The sequence below is a fragment of the Mustela erminea genome, chromosome 5, assembly GCF_009829155.1.
Source record: "Mustela erminea isolate mMusErm1 chromosome 5, mMusErm1.Pri, whole genome shotgun sequence".
NCBI classification, from domain to species: domain Eukaryota; kingdom Metazoa; phylum Chordata; class Mammalia; order Carnivora; family Mustelidae; genus Mustela; species Mustela erminea.
In genome coordinates this window covers 53878141-53896108 of record NC_045618.1, presented here as the reverse complement: position 1 = coordinate 53896108, position 17968 = coordinate 53878141, and the positions used below count along the sequence as shown (strand labels likewise).

Below are 17968 nucleotides of genomic sequence, written 5' to 3'. Positions count from 1 at the left end.
CCCTCTCGAGAGATATAAAAGCCCTTTCTGGAGAAATAAAAGAACTAAAATCTAACCAAGTTGAAATAAAAAAAGCTATTAATGAGGTGCAATCAAAAATGGAGGCTCTCACCGCTAGGATAAATGAGGCAGAAGAAAGAATTAGTGATATAAAAGACCAAATGACAGAGAATAAAGAAGCTGAGCAAAAGAGGGACAAACAGCTACTGGAACATGAGGGGAGAATTCGAGAGATAAGTGACACCATAAGACGAACAACATTAGAATAATTGGGATTCCAGAAGAAGAAGAAAGAGAGAGGGGAGCAGAAGGTATACTGGAGAGAATTATTGGGGAGAATTTCCCCAATATGGCAAAGGGAACGAGCATCAAAATTCAGGAGGTTCAGAGAACGCCCCTCAAAATCAAGAAGAATAGGCCCACACCCCGTCACCTAATAGTAAAATTTACAAGTCTCAGTGACAAAGAGAAAATCCTGAAAGCAGCCCGGGAAAAGAAGTCTGTAACATACAATGGTAAAAATATTAGATTGGCAGCTGACTTATCCACAGAGACCTGGCAGGCCAGAAAGAGCTGGCATGATATTTTCAGAGCACTAAACGAGAAAAACATGCAGCCAAGAATACTATATCCAGCTAGGCTATCATTGAAAATAGAAGGAGAGATTAAAAGCTTCCAGGACAAACAAAAACTGAAAGAATTTGAAAATACCAAACCAGCTCTACAGGAAATATTGAAAGGGGTCCTCTAAGCAAAGAGAGAGCCTACAAGTGGTAGATCAGAAAGGAACAGAGACCATATACAGTAACAGTCACCTTACAGGCAATACCATGGCACTAAATTCATACCTCTCAATAGTTACCCTGAATGTTAATGGGCTAAATGCCCCTGTCAAAAGACACAGGGTATCAGAATGGATAAAAAAACAAAACCCATCTATATGTTGCCTCCAAGAAACTCATTTTAAGCCCGAAGACACCTCCAGATTTAAAGTGAGGGGGTGGAAAAGAATTTACCATGCTAATGGACATCAGAAGAAAGCAGGAGTGGCAATCCTTATATCAGATCAATTAGATTTTAAGCCAAAGACTATAATAAGAGATGAGGAAGGACACTATATCATACTCAAAGGGTCTGTCCAACAAGAAGATCTAACAATTTTAAATATCTATGCTCCCAACGTGGGAGCAGCCAACTATATAAACCAATTAATAACAGATTCAAAGAAACACATCAATAATAATACAATAATAGTAGGGGACTTTAACACTCCCCTCACTGAAATGGACAGATCATCCAAACAAAAGATAAGCAAGGAAATAAAGGCCTTAAACGACACACTGGACCATATGGACATCACAGATATATTCAGAACATTTCATCCCAAAGCAACAGAATACACATTCTTCTCTAGTGCACATGGAACATTCTCCAGAATAGATCACATCCTCGGTCCTAAATCAGGACTCAACCGGTATCAAAAGATTGGGATCATTCCCTGCATATTTTCAGACCACAATGCTCTAAAGCTAGAACTCAACCACAAAAGGAAGTTTGAAAAGAACCCAAATACATGGAGACTAAACAGCATCCTTCTAAAGAATGAATGGATCAACCGGGAAATTAAAAAGAATTGAAAAAAATCATGGAAACAAATGGTAATGAAAATACAACGGTTCAAAATCTGTGGGACACAACAAAGGCAGTCCTGAGAGGAAAATATATAGCGGTACAAGCCTTTCTCAAGAAACAAGAAAGGTCTCAGGTACACAACCTAACCCTCCACCTAACTGAGCTGGAGAAAGAACAAGAAAGAAACCCTAAGCCCAGCAGGAGAAGAGAAATCATAAAGATCAGAGCAGAAATCAATGAAATAGAAACCAAAAAAACAATAGAACAAATCAACGAAACTAGGAGCTGGTTCTTTGAAAGAAATAATAAAATTAATAAACCCTGGCCCGACTTATCAAAAAGAAAAGAGAAAGGACCCAAATAAATAAAATCATGAATGAAAGAGGAGAGATCACAACTAACACCAAAGAAATACAAACTATTATAAGAACATACTATGAGCAACTCTACGCCAATAAATTTGACAATATGGAAGAAATGGATGCATTCCTAGAAACATATAAACTACCACAACTGAACCAGGAAGAAATAGAAAGCCTGAACAGACCCATAACCAGTAAGGAGATTGAAACAGTCATTAAAAATCTCCAAACAAACAAAAGCCCAGGGCCAGACGGCTTCCCGGGGGAATTCTACCAAACATTTAAAGAAGAACTAATTCCTATTCTCCTGAAACTGTTCCAAAAAATATAAATGGAAGGAAAACTTCCAAACTCATTTTATGAGGCCAGCATCACCTTGATCCTAAAACCAGACAAGGATCCCCTCAAAAAAAAGAGCTATAGACCAATATCCTTGAATGAACACAGATGCGAAAATACTCAACAAAATACTAGCCAATAGGATTCAACAGTACATTAAAAGGATTATTCACCACGACCAAGTGGGATTTATTCCAGGGCTGCAAGGTTGGTTCAACATCCGCAAATCAGTCAATGTGATACAACTCATCAATAAAAGAAAGAACAAGAACCATATGATACTCTCAATAGATGATGAAAAAGCATTTGACAAAGTACAGCATCCCTTCCTGATCAAACCTCTTCAAAGTGTAGGGATAGAGGGCACATACCTCAATATCATCAAAGCCATCTATGAAAAACCCACCGCAAATATCATTCTCAATGGAGAAAAACTGAAAGCTTTTCCGCTAAGGTCAGGAACACGGCAGGGATGTCCATTATCACCACTGCTATTCAACATAGTACTAGATATCCTAGCCTCAGCAATCAGACAACAAAAGGAAATTAAAGGCATCCAAATCGGCAAAGAAGAAGTCAAATTATCACTCTTCGCAGATGATATGATACTATATGTGGAAAACCCAAACGACTCCACTCCAAAACTGCTAGAACTTGTACAGGAATTCAGTAAAGTGTCAGGATATAAAATCAATGCACAGAAATCAGTTGCATTTCTGTGCACCAACAACAAGACAGAAGAACGAGAAATTAAGGAGTCAATCCCGTTTACAATTGCACCCAAAACCATAAGATACCTAGGAATAAACCTAACCAAAGAGGCACAGAATCTATACTCAGAAAACTATAAAGTCCTCATGAAAGAAATTGAGGAAGACACAAAGAAATGGAAAAATGTTCCATGCTCCTGATTTGGAAGAATAAATATTGTGAAAATGTCTATGCTACCTAAAGCAATCTACACATTTAATGCAATTCCTATCAAAGTACCATCCATCTTTTTCAAAGAAATGGAACACATAATTCTAAAATTTATATGGAACCAGAAAAGACCTCGAATAGCCAAAGGGATATTGAAAAAGAAAGCCAACGTTGGTGGCATCACATTTCCGGACTTCAAGCTCTATTACAAAGCTGTCATCATCAAGACAGCATGGTACTGGCACAAAAACAGACACATAGATCAATGGAACAGAATAGAGAGCCCAGAAATAGACCCTCAACTCTATGGTCAACTAATCTTCAACAAAGCAGGAAAGAATGTCCAATGGAAAAAAGACAGCCTCTTCAATAAATGGTGCTGGGAAAATTGGACAGCCACATGCAGAAAAATGAAATTGGACCATTTCCTTACACCACACACCAAAATAAACTCAAAATGGATGAAGGACCTCAATGTGTGAAAGGAATCCATCAAAATCCTTGAGGAGAACACAGGCAGCAACCTCTTCGACCTCAGCCGCAGCAACATCTTCCTAGGAACAACGCCAAAGGCAAGGGAAGCAAGGGCAAAAATGAACGATTGGGATTTCATCAAGATCAAAAGCTTTTGCACAGCACAGGAAACAGTTAACAAAGCCAAAAGACAACTGACAGAATGGGAGAAGATATTTGCAAACGACATGTCAGATAATGGACTGGTGTCCAAAATCTATAAAGAACTTAGCAAACTCAACACCCAAAGAACAAATAATCCAATCAAGAAATGGGCAGAGGACATGAACAGACATTTCTGCAAAGAAGACATCCAGATGGCCAACAGACACATGAAAAAGTGCTCCATATCACTCGGCATCAGGGAAATACAAATCAAAACCACAATGAGATATCACCTCACACCAGTCAGAATGGCTAAAATAAACAAGTCAGGAAATGACAGAAGCTGGCGAGGATGCGGAGAAAGGGGAACCCTCCTACACTGTTAGTGGGAATGCAAGCTGGTGCAGCCACTCTGGAAAACAGCATGGAGGTTCCTCAAAATGTTGAAAATAGAACTGCCCTATGACCCAGCAATTGCACTATTGGGTATTTACCCTAAAGATACAAACGCAGTGATCCAAAGGGGCACGTGAACCCGAATGTTTATAGCAGCAATGTCCACAATAGCCAAACTATGGAAAGAACCTAGATGTCCATCAACAGATGAATGGATCAAGAAGATGTGAAATAATGTAAAGATGTAAAAGATAAAAAAAATTAAAAGATGTAAAAAATAAAAAATAAAAGATGTAAAAAATAAAAAAAATTAAAATAAATTTCCAAATGAAAAGAAAAAAAAATTTCTTTAGATTTGAAATATTATTTGGTATACGTACTTTTTTGGTTTTTATAATTTTTTATTTTTTATAAACATATATTTTTATCCCCAGGGCTTCAGGTCTGTGAATCGCCAGGTTTACGCACTTCACAGCACTCCCCAAAGCACATACCCTCCCCAATGTCCGTAACCCCGCCCCCCTTCTCCCAACCCCCCTCCCCCCAGCAACCCTCAGTTTGTTTTGTGAGATTAAGAGTCACTTATGGTTTGTCTCCCTCCCAATCCCATCTTGTTTCATTGATTCTTCTCCTACCCACTTAAGCCCCCATGTTGCATCACCACTTCCTGATATCAGGGAGATCATATGATAGTTATCTTTCTCCGCTTGACTTATTTCGCTAAGCATGATACGCTCTAGTTCCATCCATGTTGTTGCAGATGGCAAGATTTCATTTCTTTTGGTGGCTGCATAGTATTCCATTGTGTATATATACCACATCTTCTTGATCCATTCATCTGTTGATGGACATCTAGGTTCTTTCCATAGTTTGGCTATTGTGGACATTGCTGCTATAAACATTCGGGTGCATGTGCCCCTTCGGATCACTACGTTTGTATATTTAGGGTAAATACCCAGTAGTGCAATTGCTGGGTCATAGGGCAGTTCTATTTTCAACATTTTGAGGAACCTCCATGCTGTTTTCCAGAGTGGCTGCACCAGCTTGCATTCCCACTAACAGTGTAGGAGGGTTCCCCTTTCTCCACATCCTCGCCAGCTTCTGTCATTTCCTGACTTGTTTATTTTAGCCATTCTGACTGGTGTGAGGTGATATCTCATTGTGGTTTTGATTTGTATTTCCCTGATGCCGAGTGATATGGAGCACTTTTTCATGTGTCTGTTGGCCATCTGGATGTCTTCTTTGCAGAAATGTCTGTTCATGTCCTCTGCCCATTTCTTGATTGGATTATTTGTTCTTTGGGTGTTGAGTTTGCTAAGTTCTTTATAGATTTTGGACACCAGTCCATTATCTGACATGTCGTTTGCAAATATCTTCTCCCATTCTGTCAGTTGTCTTTTGGCTTTGTTAACTGTTTCCTGTGCTGTGCAAAAGCTTTTGATCTTGATGAAATCCCAATCGTTCATTTTTGCCCTTGCTTCCCTTGCCTTTGGCGTTGTTCCTAGGAAGATGTTGCTGCGGCTGAGGTCGAAGAGGTTGCTGCCTGTGTTCTCCTCAAGGATTTTGATGGATTCCTTTCACACATTGAGGTCCTTCATCCATTTTGAGTTTATTTTGGTGTGTGGTGTAAGGAAATGGTCCAATTTCATTTTTCTGCATGTGGCTGTCCAATTTTCCCAGCACCATTTATTGAAGAGGCTGTCTTTTTTCCATTGGACATTCTTTCCTGCTTTGTTGAAGATTAGTTGACCATAGAGTTGAGGGTCTATTTCTGGGCTCTCTATTCTGTTCCATTGATCTATGTGTCTGTTTTTGTGCCAGTACCATGCTGTCTTGATGATGACAGCTTTGTAATAGAGCTTGAAGTCCGGAAATGTGATGCCACCAACGTTGGCTTTCTTTTTCAATATCCCTTTGGCTATTCGAGGTCTTTTCTGGTTCCATATAAATTTTAGAATTATGTGTTCCATTTCTTTGAAAAAGATGGATGGTACTTTGATAGGAATTGCATTAAATGTGTAGATTGCTTTAGGTAGCATAGACATTTTCACAATATTTATTCTTCCAAATCAGGAGCATGGAACATTTTTCCATTTCTTTGTGTCTTCCTCAATTTCTTTCATGAGGACTTTATAGTTTTCTGAGTATAGATTCTGTGCCTCTTTGGTTAGGTTTATTCCTAGGTATCTTATGGTTTTGGGTGCAATTGTAAATGGGATTGACTCCTTAATTTCTCTTTCTTCAGTCTTGCTGTTGGTGTAGAGTAATGCAACTGATTTCTGTGCATTGATTTTATATCCTGACACTTTACTGAATTCCTGTACAAGTTCTAGCAGTTTTGGAGTGGAGTCGTTTGGGTTTTCCACATATAGTATCATATCATCTGCGAAGAGTGATAATTTGACTTCTTCTTTGCCGATTTGGATGCCTTTAATTTCCTTTTGTTGTCTGATTGCTGAGGCTAGGATATCTAGTACTATGTTGAATAGCAGTGGTGATAATGGACATCCCTGCCGTGTTCCTGACCTTAGCGGAAAAGCTTTCAGTTTTTCTCCATTGAGAATGATATTTGCGGTGGGTTTTTCATAGATGGCTTTGATGATATTGAGGTATGTGCCCTCTATCCCTACACTTTGAAGGGTTTTGATCAGGAAGGGATGCTGTACTTTGTCAAATGCTTTTTCATCATCTATTGAGAGTATCATATGGTTCTTGTTCTTTCTTTTATTGATGAGTTGTATCACATTGACTGATTTGCGGATGTTGAACCAACCTTGCAGCCCTGGAATAAATCCCACTTTGTTTTGGTGAATAATCCTTTTAATTTATGTACTTTGTTTTTTGATAGAAACATCAAAAGGACACCAGGGTGATTTATTTTCTTGAGCATTCTATTCTTGGTTTCAGCTCAGGTCATGATTTCAGGGTCATGAAATGGAGCCCCACATCAGGCACTGTGCTCAGCATAGAGTCACCTTCAGATTCCCTCCCTCTCCTTCTTCTTCTGTCCCACCCCTGCTGATGGTCTCTCACTCTCTAAAATAAATAAATTTTTAAAAAAATCAAAGAGGAGTCAGGTAACATGATGCCCCCAGTTTTATTTTTGTTTTTCACATTTCCTTAGCGATTTGGGGTCTTTTCTGATTCCATACAAATTTTTGGATTATTTGCTCCAGCTCTTTGAAGAATGCCGGTGGAATTTTGATCGGAATGGCATTAGAAGTATAGATTGCTCTAGGCAGTATAGACATTTTAACAATGTTTATTCTTCCAATTCAAGAGCATGGAATGATCTTCCATCTTTTTGTGTCTTCTTCAATTTCTTTCATGAGTGTTCTGTAGTTCCTTGAGTACAGATCCTTCACCTCTTTGGTTAGGTTTATTCCCCTGTATCTTATGGGTTTTGGTGCTATAGTAAATGGAATAGATTCTCTAATTTCCCTTTCTGTATTTTCATTATTAGTGTATAAGAAAGCCACTGATTTCTATACATTGACTTTGTATCCTGCCATTTTGCTGAATTGTTGTATGAGTTCTAGTAGTTTGGGGGTGGATTTTTTTTTGAGTTTTCTATATAAAGAATCATGTCATCTGTAAAGAGAGAGAGTTTGACTTCTTCATTACCAATTTGGATACCTTTTATTTCTCTTTGTTGTCTGATTGCTGTTGCTAGGACTTCTAATATTATGTTGAACAAGAGTGGTGAGAGTGGGCATCCTTGTCATGTTCCTGATCTCAGTGGGAAGGCTGCAAGCTTTCTCCAATTGAGGATGATATTTGCTGTGGGTCTCGACTATTCTCTTACACCATACACAAAGATAAACTCAAAATGGATAAAAGACCTCAATGTGAGACAGGAATCCATCAGAATCCTAGTGGAGAACATAGGCAGTAATCTCTTTGATATCAGCCACAGCAACTCCTTTCAAGATATGTCTAGAGGGCACGAATTGCATGGAGCACTGGGCGTAGTGAAAAAATAATGAATACTGTTATGCAGAAAATAAATAAATTAAAAAAAAGATATGTCTCCAAAAACAAAGGAAACAAAAGCGAAAATAAACTTTTGGGACTTCATCAAAATCAAAAGCTTCTGCACAGCAAAGGAAACAGTCAATAAAACAAAGAAGCAACCGACAGAATGGGAGAAGATATTTGCAAATGACAGTGCAGACAAAAGGTTGACATCCAGGATCTATCAAGAACTCCTCAAACTCAACACACACAAAACAGACAATCATATCATAAAACGGGCAGAAGATATAAACAGACACTTCTCCAATGAAGACATGCAAATGGCTATCAGACACATGAAAAAATGTTCATCATCACTAGCCATCAGGGAGATTTAAATTAAAACCACATTGAGATATCACCTTACACCAGTTAGAATGGCCAAAATTAGCAAGACAGGAAACAACATGTGTTGGAGGGGATGTGGAGAAAGGGGAACCCTCTTACACTGTTGGTGGGAATGCAAGTTGGTGCAGTCTCTTTGGAGAACAGTGTAGAGATTCCTCAAGAAATTAAAAATAGAACTTCCCTATGACCCTGCCATTGCACTCCTGGGTATTTAACCCAAAGATACAGATGTAGTGAAAAGAAGGGCCTTCTGTACCACAATGTTTATAGCAGCAATGGCCACAGTCGTCAAACTGTGGAAAGAACCAAGATGCCCTTCAACGGACGAATGGATAAGGAAGATGTGGTCCATATACACTATGGAGTATTATGCCTCCATCAGAAAGGATGAATACCCAACTTTTGTAGCAACATGGATGGGACTGGAAGAGATTATGCTGAGTGAAATAAGTCAAGCAGAGAGAGTCAATTATCATATGGTTTCACTTATTTGTGGAGCATAACAAATAGCAAGGAGGATGTGGGGAGTTAGAGAGGAGAAGGGAGTTGGGGGAAATTGGAAGGGGAGGTAAACCATGGACTCTGAAAAAACAATCTAAAGATTTTGAAGTGGCGGGGTGGGTGGGAGGTTGGGGGAACCAGGTGGTGGGTATTAGAGAGGGCACGGATTGCATGGAGCACTGGGTGTGGTGCAAAAATAATGAATACTGTTATGCTAAAAATAAAAATAAATTTTAAAAAAATAAAAAAAGAAAGTAAAGTGATGAATAGGAGAAGGAATAAGAAAATCCTAGAAAGAATTCTTAAAAGACAAATAAGGAAGATAAAATAATAATCAAAAAAGGCATTGGTAGAATATTGCATATCATTGCATATGTTGCTTGAACAAGTTTAAACCAAAACACATTGATAAATTATAAGCACCTGGGTGTGAATTTTATTTGGGTTTCATTCACTGCTTTAGGTATCTTTTGGCTGAAAGGATGGAAAGTATTAGTAAAGCTGTAGGGAAACTGGCCACTTACATAAAGACAGGTTAAGACTCCGGTCCATATACACTATGGAGTATTATGCCTCCATCAGAAAGGATGAATACCCAACTTTGTATCATTCCTATTGGAGATATAATATTTTTCAGTCATTCAGGGCCTGGGGAGACCCTTCTTTAAAAAAGAAGTATAGATACATATTAAACAAATAAGATGATCAGAATTATAAGTTTGTATAGAATTGGGAAAGAACTTTGAGAGAATCTTGTTCAGTTACTTCATTCAACAGGTAGAGAATGGGGCTCTCTGCTTAGTGGAAAGACTGCTTCCCCCTCTCTCCCTGCCTACCTCTGCCTACTTGGGATCTCTGTCTGTCAAATAAAATTTAAAAAAAAGAAAGAACAGGACAAAAATATTTTCAATAAAAGAAAATTTTTGACACAAATATTTTACAGAAGAGCAGACACTGAAGCAGAGTTAAGTGGGTTAGGGAGAGGAATGTAATCATGACAGGTGCAGTTTTATAATTCAAAAGCATCTTTCCTATCTGCCTGTTCAGCCACAGGATATACATTTTTAGGAGAAAAAAAATTCAGAGAGCTTTATCTTAATTTCTGTGCACAATCTTTCCTCAAAGACTAAATCTGTATTAGGTTCTTCAAAAAGGGAAATAAGCTAATTAGGTGCAAAGAAGAATGACCTTCTGATGTCTCAGATAAGAGCAATACTGAGCCCAGTATTAGTTTCTCTTGGGGGACTAAATGTTTGAGTCATATTTGTTTTCCCATGAGAAAAATAGAAAAGAATTCCTCGTGATAAATGGTGGTTGAGGGAAGAGGGTAAGTTTTGAAGGTAGGATGTTGGTTTGTGTAAAATATCCCTTTACAGATTTGATGATCTTCAGGATGAATTGTTTGAAAGCACGGAGATGAAGGGATAAGGGTGAAAACATATCTTGAGTGGACAGACATACCTTCACTTGTAGTACCAAACTTGAAGAAATAGATATAAAACCCATGATATGTCAAGATAATTCTTGGGAGTAAGGATAAATTGATCATTTTCCTAATATCAATTATAGCCAGTGTTAAACTGTATATATTTACCTATGGTCCCAAACTTTGGAGTGTTGAGGATGAAGGTCTTCTTGAATGCTTCTGACCCTTATTTTTCCTGAGTTGACTGGTTACAAGTAAAATTTGTATATTATTGGATCCGTTTTTTAAGAGATAAAGGTGACACAGATAAGAGGAAAATGAGGGAGTTGTTTTGAGTTGTTCCTAATGGGAGCATGTTACCTGGGGGAGATACCCATTCAAAGGACCTATAATAAGGCATTGAAACTAGCCTAGTGTATCTTTGTAAAAGTAAGTCTTTATTTTTGATGTGGAGATACAAAGAATCTGATCTCCAGGCTATAATGGGGCCCCAGAGTGTGAAGGATCTATCTTTGCTTAGAGCTGTATTTGTTCAGAGTTGTATTTTATTTTCTCAGTTCGGAAAAAGGAAAATCATAATTCTCTTGACTGCAGATGATAATTTCAAATTAATTTTCAAAAAGTATCGACATTACAAAATATATAAACAATGATATAAACTGGAGAATACTGTGGGCTGATAAATTAAAAAATAAATAGGGATGCATGGTCAAGTACATGAATCAGTATATATAAGATGAGGTAAAGCTATTCATTTGCCTAGAAGAAGCACAACTACTCTAAGATGAGAGGAAAATTTCTCCTGTTTCTTCTCAACCCCCTGAGACTATTCTGCAACACAGTTCCCCCATAAAATCATTCTATCATGTCAGTGTGCTCCAGTCCTGATATTCTTGGATTCTAAGTCAGACACTATCCCAGGCAGAACAACATATTAAGATGAATGAGTACATTTAGGTATAAATAAAGTCCTGAGGAGTTTACCAGGCAGACACAGAGAAAGCTGTGATTTGAGAGCCATTCTCTGAGGAATGGATCTTCGGTTTGCTTGGCAGAAGAAAAAGCTGCTGGGTCAAGAGGAGCAAAGGTTGTTAAGATAGGGTTTATGGGACCTAGAATATCAAAGGGCTGAGACCACTTATTTATATAGACTGCCTCAGTTGAGATTGGCCTAAGCTTTGAATTGACTTAAGTCTACAAAATGTTCTCATTAGTAGATTTCACCATAGAGTACTGAGGACATACAAGAAGAGAAAATTAATAGAGAAAAGGAGAAAGAAAAGGGAGGAATTACTGTAATCCTATGATCTTTGATTGAATGTACAAAGAAAGTCCAAACAGTATTCAAGAAATTATTCACATTACTTGTTTTTTACTCTTTGTTGGTTTTATTCATTTATTTAATGAAAATAGTTATTGAGCATTTTCTGTGGAGTTGTCACTTGTGTTATAGCAGTAACCATGATGTACCCAGCCCCTTTCTCACATTAAACTTAAATTGTAATGAGGAAGACATACTTTGAATAAGAAATTATGAGTGTGGCTGATGTTATAAAAGTGGCACTAAGGAGTGATATAATATATACAATGGAAAGAGCTCTCCTGGACCCAGGTTCTTGGAAGTGTTTCTTAATAAAATGATGTTGAAACTGAGAATTGGGAAATGAACAGATGTTAATAGGCAAAGCATAAAAGACGGCGGCTTCAGACAAAATGATTAGCTAGTGCAAAGCCTCAAGATGAGAGAGAATAAACTTTATTGTTTTAAGGTTTTATTTATTTATTTTTGAGAGAGAGAGAGGGAGAGGGATGGAGAAAGATAGAAAGCATGAATTGAGGATACGTCAGAGGGGTAGAATCTTAAGCAAACTCTGTGTTGAGCATGGAACCTGATGTGGTACTCAACTCAAGGCTCCATCTCACAATCCTGAGATCATGACCTGAGCTGAAGGCCAAATTTTGACGCTTAGCTGATTGAGCCACAGGGTGCTCAAAGAAAATGAAAGTTTTAGGCAATCAGAAGAAATCAAATTGCCTCTAGTATTGTAGATAGGGCAAGAGCATGTTGTCCTCTGAGTCTGGAGAGGAGGATGGGGGCCAGATCTTGGATGTCCTGATAAATCTTGAAAAGGAGTTTATATTTTAATATAATAACAATGGTAAGTATGTGAAGGGTCTTAAGGGAAATATCATGTGCTTAGATTTATATGTATTTTTCAAAAATTTTCATTCTGAATGCCAATAATGGGAATTAAGGGAGATGAGATTTGAAGGGGGGAAGACATTTAGTGACTTAATATCCTATTTGAAAAATGAATTGTGAAGACTTAGACAAGAATGATGACATTTGGGCACCTCGTGGGTCAGTCTTTAAACATCTACCTTCAGCTCACGTCATGTTTCCAGAGTTTTGGGATCGAACCCCACATCACAGGGAGCCTGCTTCTCCCTCTCCCACTCCCCCTCTTGTGTTTACTTTCTCACTCTGTCTCTCTTTGTCAAATAAGTAAAAAATCTTAAAAAAAAAAAGGAATGGTGACAATTGGAAGAAAACAAAGGACATATTAAAGATGTGTTTAGATGTTGGAATTAATATGATTTGCTGATTTATTATTTTTGGGGATTAGGAAAGGGAAGAGTCCATTATTACTTCTAGATTTTGCATTGGGGAACTGGGTTAATATTGGTGCTGCTTATTATGACTAGAGGCCTGAAAGAGCAGTGAGTTGGAGGATGAGATGATTGGTTAGTTTCCAATGCTGAGTGGGAGATGCCCTTGAAACATCAAGTCAGCAGGCAGTTAAATTTATGAAGTAGGAATTCAAGAAATAATACACTGGCTTAAGAATGCAAGCTTTTAGCTGAGATGGTAATTAAAGCCAAAGGAATAGATGCCCCCAGGGATAGAATATGGAGTGAGAAAAGACCAAAGAGGCAATTCTGAGGAACACTAATTTTGGTCATGGAGCAGATGTGAGAACCCCAGGAAACTGCTACTGGGAAGAAATTCCCAAAGAGCAGAAGGAAAAACAAGAGAATATAGTTTCTCAGAACCCCAGTAAAATATTTGAAAGAAGGAGTGGTTAGCAATATTGAAGTAAAGAAGAACTTCCCATCCAGATGAATACCAAAGAATTAAAAAAAGTATTAGTGATTAATTTACATGGATAAAGCAGAGATATTATTGGACAGGTTTTTGAAGAAATACAGGAAAAAAATATAGGCATTATTTTCCTTAATTGAGTAGATTTTATTTAGAGAGCAGTAGAAATAAATTTGTCAAAAAGTTATGTGTAACTTTAATAAAGCACTTAGTCCATTTGTAGAAATACTCAATTGAATTGAATATGCCTCACCATTTTTGGCTTTACATTTATTCAAGACTTCAAACTCAGATATAAAAGCTCTTGGGGTCTGATATATATTGCCTGATTGGCAAACCATATTCAAAGAAACCAGAATCTATAAACACATACCTGACTGATTATTTCTTTGTGAAACATCTATTATTTCAATGAGGTTCTTTTGTTCCTTGATCATAAACTGGGATAATTGAATTTTGTAACATATTCATTTTTAGAATAATAGAGTATGAGACAAAAAGTTCACAAATCTCTGGGGTGCCTCCTTGGCTCAGGTGGTTCAGACTCTGACTCTTGATGTCAAATGAGATCTTGATTTCAGTGTTGTGAGTACTGGGCTGTGTGCTAGGCATGGAGTCTGCTTAATATTCTCTCTCTGCCTCTCCCTCTGCCCCTCCCACCTAAATAATAATTTTCAAATCTTTGATTTGTATTTACTTAAATTATGTATCATGTTAAAAAGTTTCTCTTAACTTACAACTGTTCGAATCTAAACAAATACAGTATCCTTAAAATAACTAACAAAAAGTAGATTTTCTCCTTATTCTAAGTTAAACTAAAATAAAATAGAAATTTAAAAAAATAGAATACTGGGGCACCTGGGTGGCTTAGTCGGTTAAAGTGACCAACTGGATTTCAGTTCAAGTCATGATCTCAGGGTCCTGGGATCAAGCCCAGTGGTGGGTTCCCCATTTAGCGGGGAGTCTGCTTGTCTCCATCTTCCCCTCTCTGCCTCTCCCCATACCACTGTTCATGCACCCACTCTCTCTTTCTAAAATAAATTAATCTTTAAAAAATAGGCCATTGATTTAGATTTATCCAAATGCACCTTATCTATTAAAATCGTAAGTTTACTCTGAGTTATATTTATCAATTCTTTGAGGTTTGTTTTCATAATTGAGAGTAAATACAATTAGCAAGTCACAGAAAATGTCACCCAGAAAAAGGCACTCAAATATTAAGTTTACTTCTGAAAATCAGCTCAGTTTTCTATTCTCATCTCTCCTCTTGATGGAAGTAGGTAAAGTCAATTTATTCTCTGTGGTTAACAAAATAAAGTCACCTCTAACTAAACAATCAATTTATACAGGGGGACCTTTGCTAAACTGCCACCCCCTAAAAGAATTCTTACCGTTGCAGTGATAACAGTCACATAACTTGCTGTGTTCTTGGTGAACCTGAAGCATGTTGTATGTGGATCTGCTCCATTCATTGTGAGATCCCACTAGGACCCACAATCCGTTTGCCCAGTCTTCTCATGGCCACTCTCATGTCTTTGTTTCTTAATGTATAGATGGCAGGATTCAAGAGGGGGGTGATAGCAAAGTCAACAATGAAAAAGTATTTATCCAATGATGTTGTAGGAAAAGGCCACACATAGAGAAACATGCATGGTGTAAAAACCAAAATCACTACAGTGATGTGAGCTGACAGTGTGACAAATGCTTTGGACAAGTCCCCTGAAGAACGTTTCCAGACAGTGACCAAAATGAAGATATAGGATATAATTAAAGAGAAGAAGGTAGCCATGGATATAAACCCACTGTTAGCGATGATTACAAACTCCAGCTTGTAAGTGTCTACACAAGCGAGTTTCATGACCCGAGGAAAATCACAGTAAAAACTATCTACTTCATTAGGGCCACAGAAGGGCAAGTTTATGACAAAAACAAACTGAGACACGGCATGAATTATCCCCACTATCCAGGCAGCCACTACAAAGGAAACACACATTTTGGGGCTCTTGATGGTCAGGTAGTGGAGAGGCTTACAGATTGCAGTGTACTTGGTCAGGTTCACCAAGAACACAGCAAGTTATGTGACTGTTATGAGCACCACCATTTCACCTCCACCCACGAAATGAATAAAAAATATCTGTATCATGCATTTGGGAAAGGTAATGATGTTGCAGTTAGTGAAAAGGTTAGAGATCATTTTGGGGACTGTGGTAGAGGATAGACCTATATCAAGAAGAGAGAGGTTGGCCAATAGGAAGTACATGGGTGTGTGTAAATGAGAGTCAGTAATTACCATGAACACAATGAAGAGGTTTCCCAGGATAATTCCCATGTAGAATACAGAGAAGAACCAAAAGAGAAAAAGATGCATCTCCCATGAATTTGAAAGTCCAATCAATACAAATTCAGACACCACAGAGTCATTTGTTGCATCCATTGGCTCAATCAGTAGAGAAGAAGCAGAAATATTCTAAAGGTAGAAAATAAGGCAGAAGTGATAAATATGGGAAGTGAACATTGATATGTTGTTTGCCCATCATTGATTTGTGTAAAATATGTTACCTGTGTCTAATTTTGAAGTTATAACACCTACAGAGAGGGCAGGTGAAGGGAAGATTAAAAAAATAGAAATGAGGTAATAAAAAGTCCAGCTAGGGTTACAGGAAAGAAATCATATGAGAATAAGTAAGGCAGGTAAAATGGAGGAATTAGGAGCAAAGAGTAACATCTGCCTGGTAGAGATTCTTTACCATGTTTATTTTGCAATTTTGGGCTTCTTCAGTCTTCTCCTTATATGTTTGAGAAAATGTTTTCTGTGTCTTAAATAGTCAGCTATGATTTGAATGTTCAAACTCTTAATCATATTTGTGCACATGTATATACCATAGCAGAATGTACTGTCTGATTATTCTTTTACTTTGCACTGCAAAATTTCAGGCATTTATCACTCATGGAATAGTGAATAGTGACCAGCCAATGAATTTAAGAGTGTTGACTCTATGAGGACTCATAGCTTAAAATGAATAGGCTTAGTTCTCTGATAGTTTCCAGTATTGCCCCTGCAACCAGTGATTTGGAGAATTAAGATGTACCTTAAATTGGTAAAATTCTAAACCCCAGAGTGGCAGCAGACTCAGAAAAAGGGCTTCTCCTTACTTTGCTAGGATTGAGAGAGCATTTGTGTTTTTGATATATCTGTTCTAGCATTAGTGAGTAGCAATTCAAACACAAAACTCAGAGATAATGAAACAAAATATTTACTCATGATACACAAAAAGCATGTAAAAAATACAGGACTCCAGAGAGTCATGAAAGATAGAGGTCATGCAATCATGTCTTCCAGTATTTGAAGCTGAGCTTAGCTAAAATGCTATTTGAGGGTGAGTAAAATTGCTGCAACTTTTTCAAGGGGAATATATGTTTTGACTGTGAATAGGTAGAAAGATGAAGATGTGTATATATAATCTATCATTATTTAAAGTGAAAAATTAAATGTACAATTAAAAGATACAATTAGATATGAGAAGATTCAGAAAGGGGAATTTGATAAGATTAGTTCCAAAATGAGTTTGGCCATTATAAATGATGAAAATTTACAGTTGTTGAGATGTCCACTAAATTATTAAGTAACAAAAATTTTTTATAAAGGACTATGTATTATGTGATGTGCTCTTTATTATTATACACTACAAAATATGCAAGTATTTTTGCAAGATCAACATTGCAAGATCACTTTGGATAATGACATTTTAGGTCATTTTAATAATAAAAACTCTGATCATCAGTGTTTTGTAGTTTTCCACATTGTCCATGTTTTTTTTTTAAAGATTTATATATTTATTTTAGAGAGTGAGAGGGAGATCATGAGTAAGCAAGGTGCAGAGGGAGAGCTTGAGAATCTCAAGCAGACTCCCTGCTGAGCACAGAAACCTGGTCATGTGTTTGAAATAAAAATTTGAAAAGGAGGAAACTGACCTATAAATACAGAGAAGAGACTGGTAGTTGCCAAGGGGAAGGTGGTGGGGTTATGGGCAAAATAGGGTAAAGAGGAGTGGGAGATGAAGGCTTCCTATTATGGAATGAATAAGTCACTTGGATAAAAGTTACAGCACAAGGAATATAGTCAGTGATATTGTAATAGCACTGTGTATTGATAGATGTTAGCTACACTTGTAGTGAGCATAATCAATAATAATCATGAAAAGGAAATGAAAGCAACAAGAGAAATAGGGGCAAGAAAAGGAAAAAGAATTCTGTGAAATATGACTGAAGTATGCATATATGTGACACAAGGTAATTATTAATTATTAC

The 17968-nt window shown here is 37.4% G+C and overlaps 1 protein-coding gene across 1 annotated transcript; it reads right to left on the bottom strand.

The window, feature by feature from the left end:
- Window positions 1-15128: 15128 nt before the first annotated feature.
- On the bottom strand, window positions 15129-16094 carry LOC116590132 (olfactory receptor 4F6-like). Its single transcript, XM_032341784.1, is given in 1 exon segment — window positions 15129-16094. A coding segment is annotated over 1 exon segment (966 nt).
- Window positions 16095-17968: the final 1874 nt, after the last annotated feature.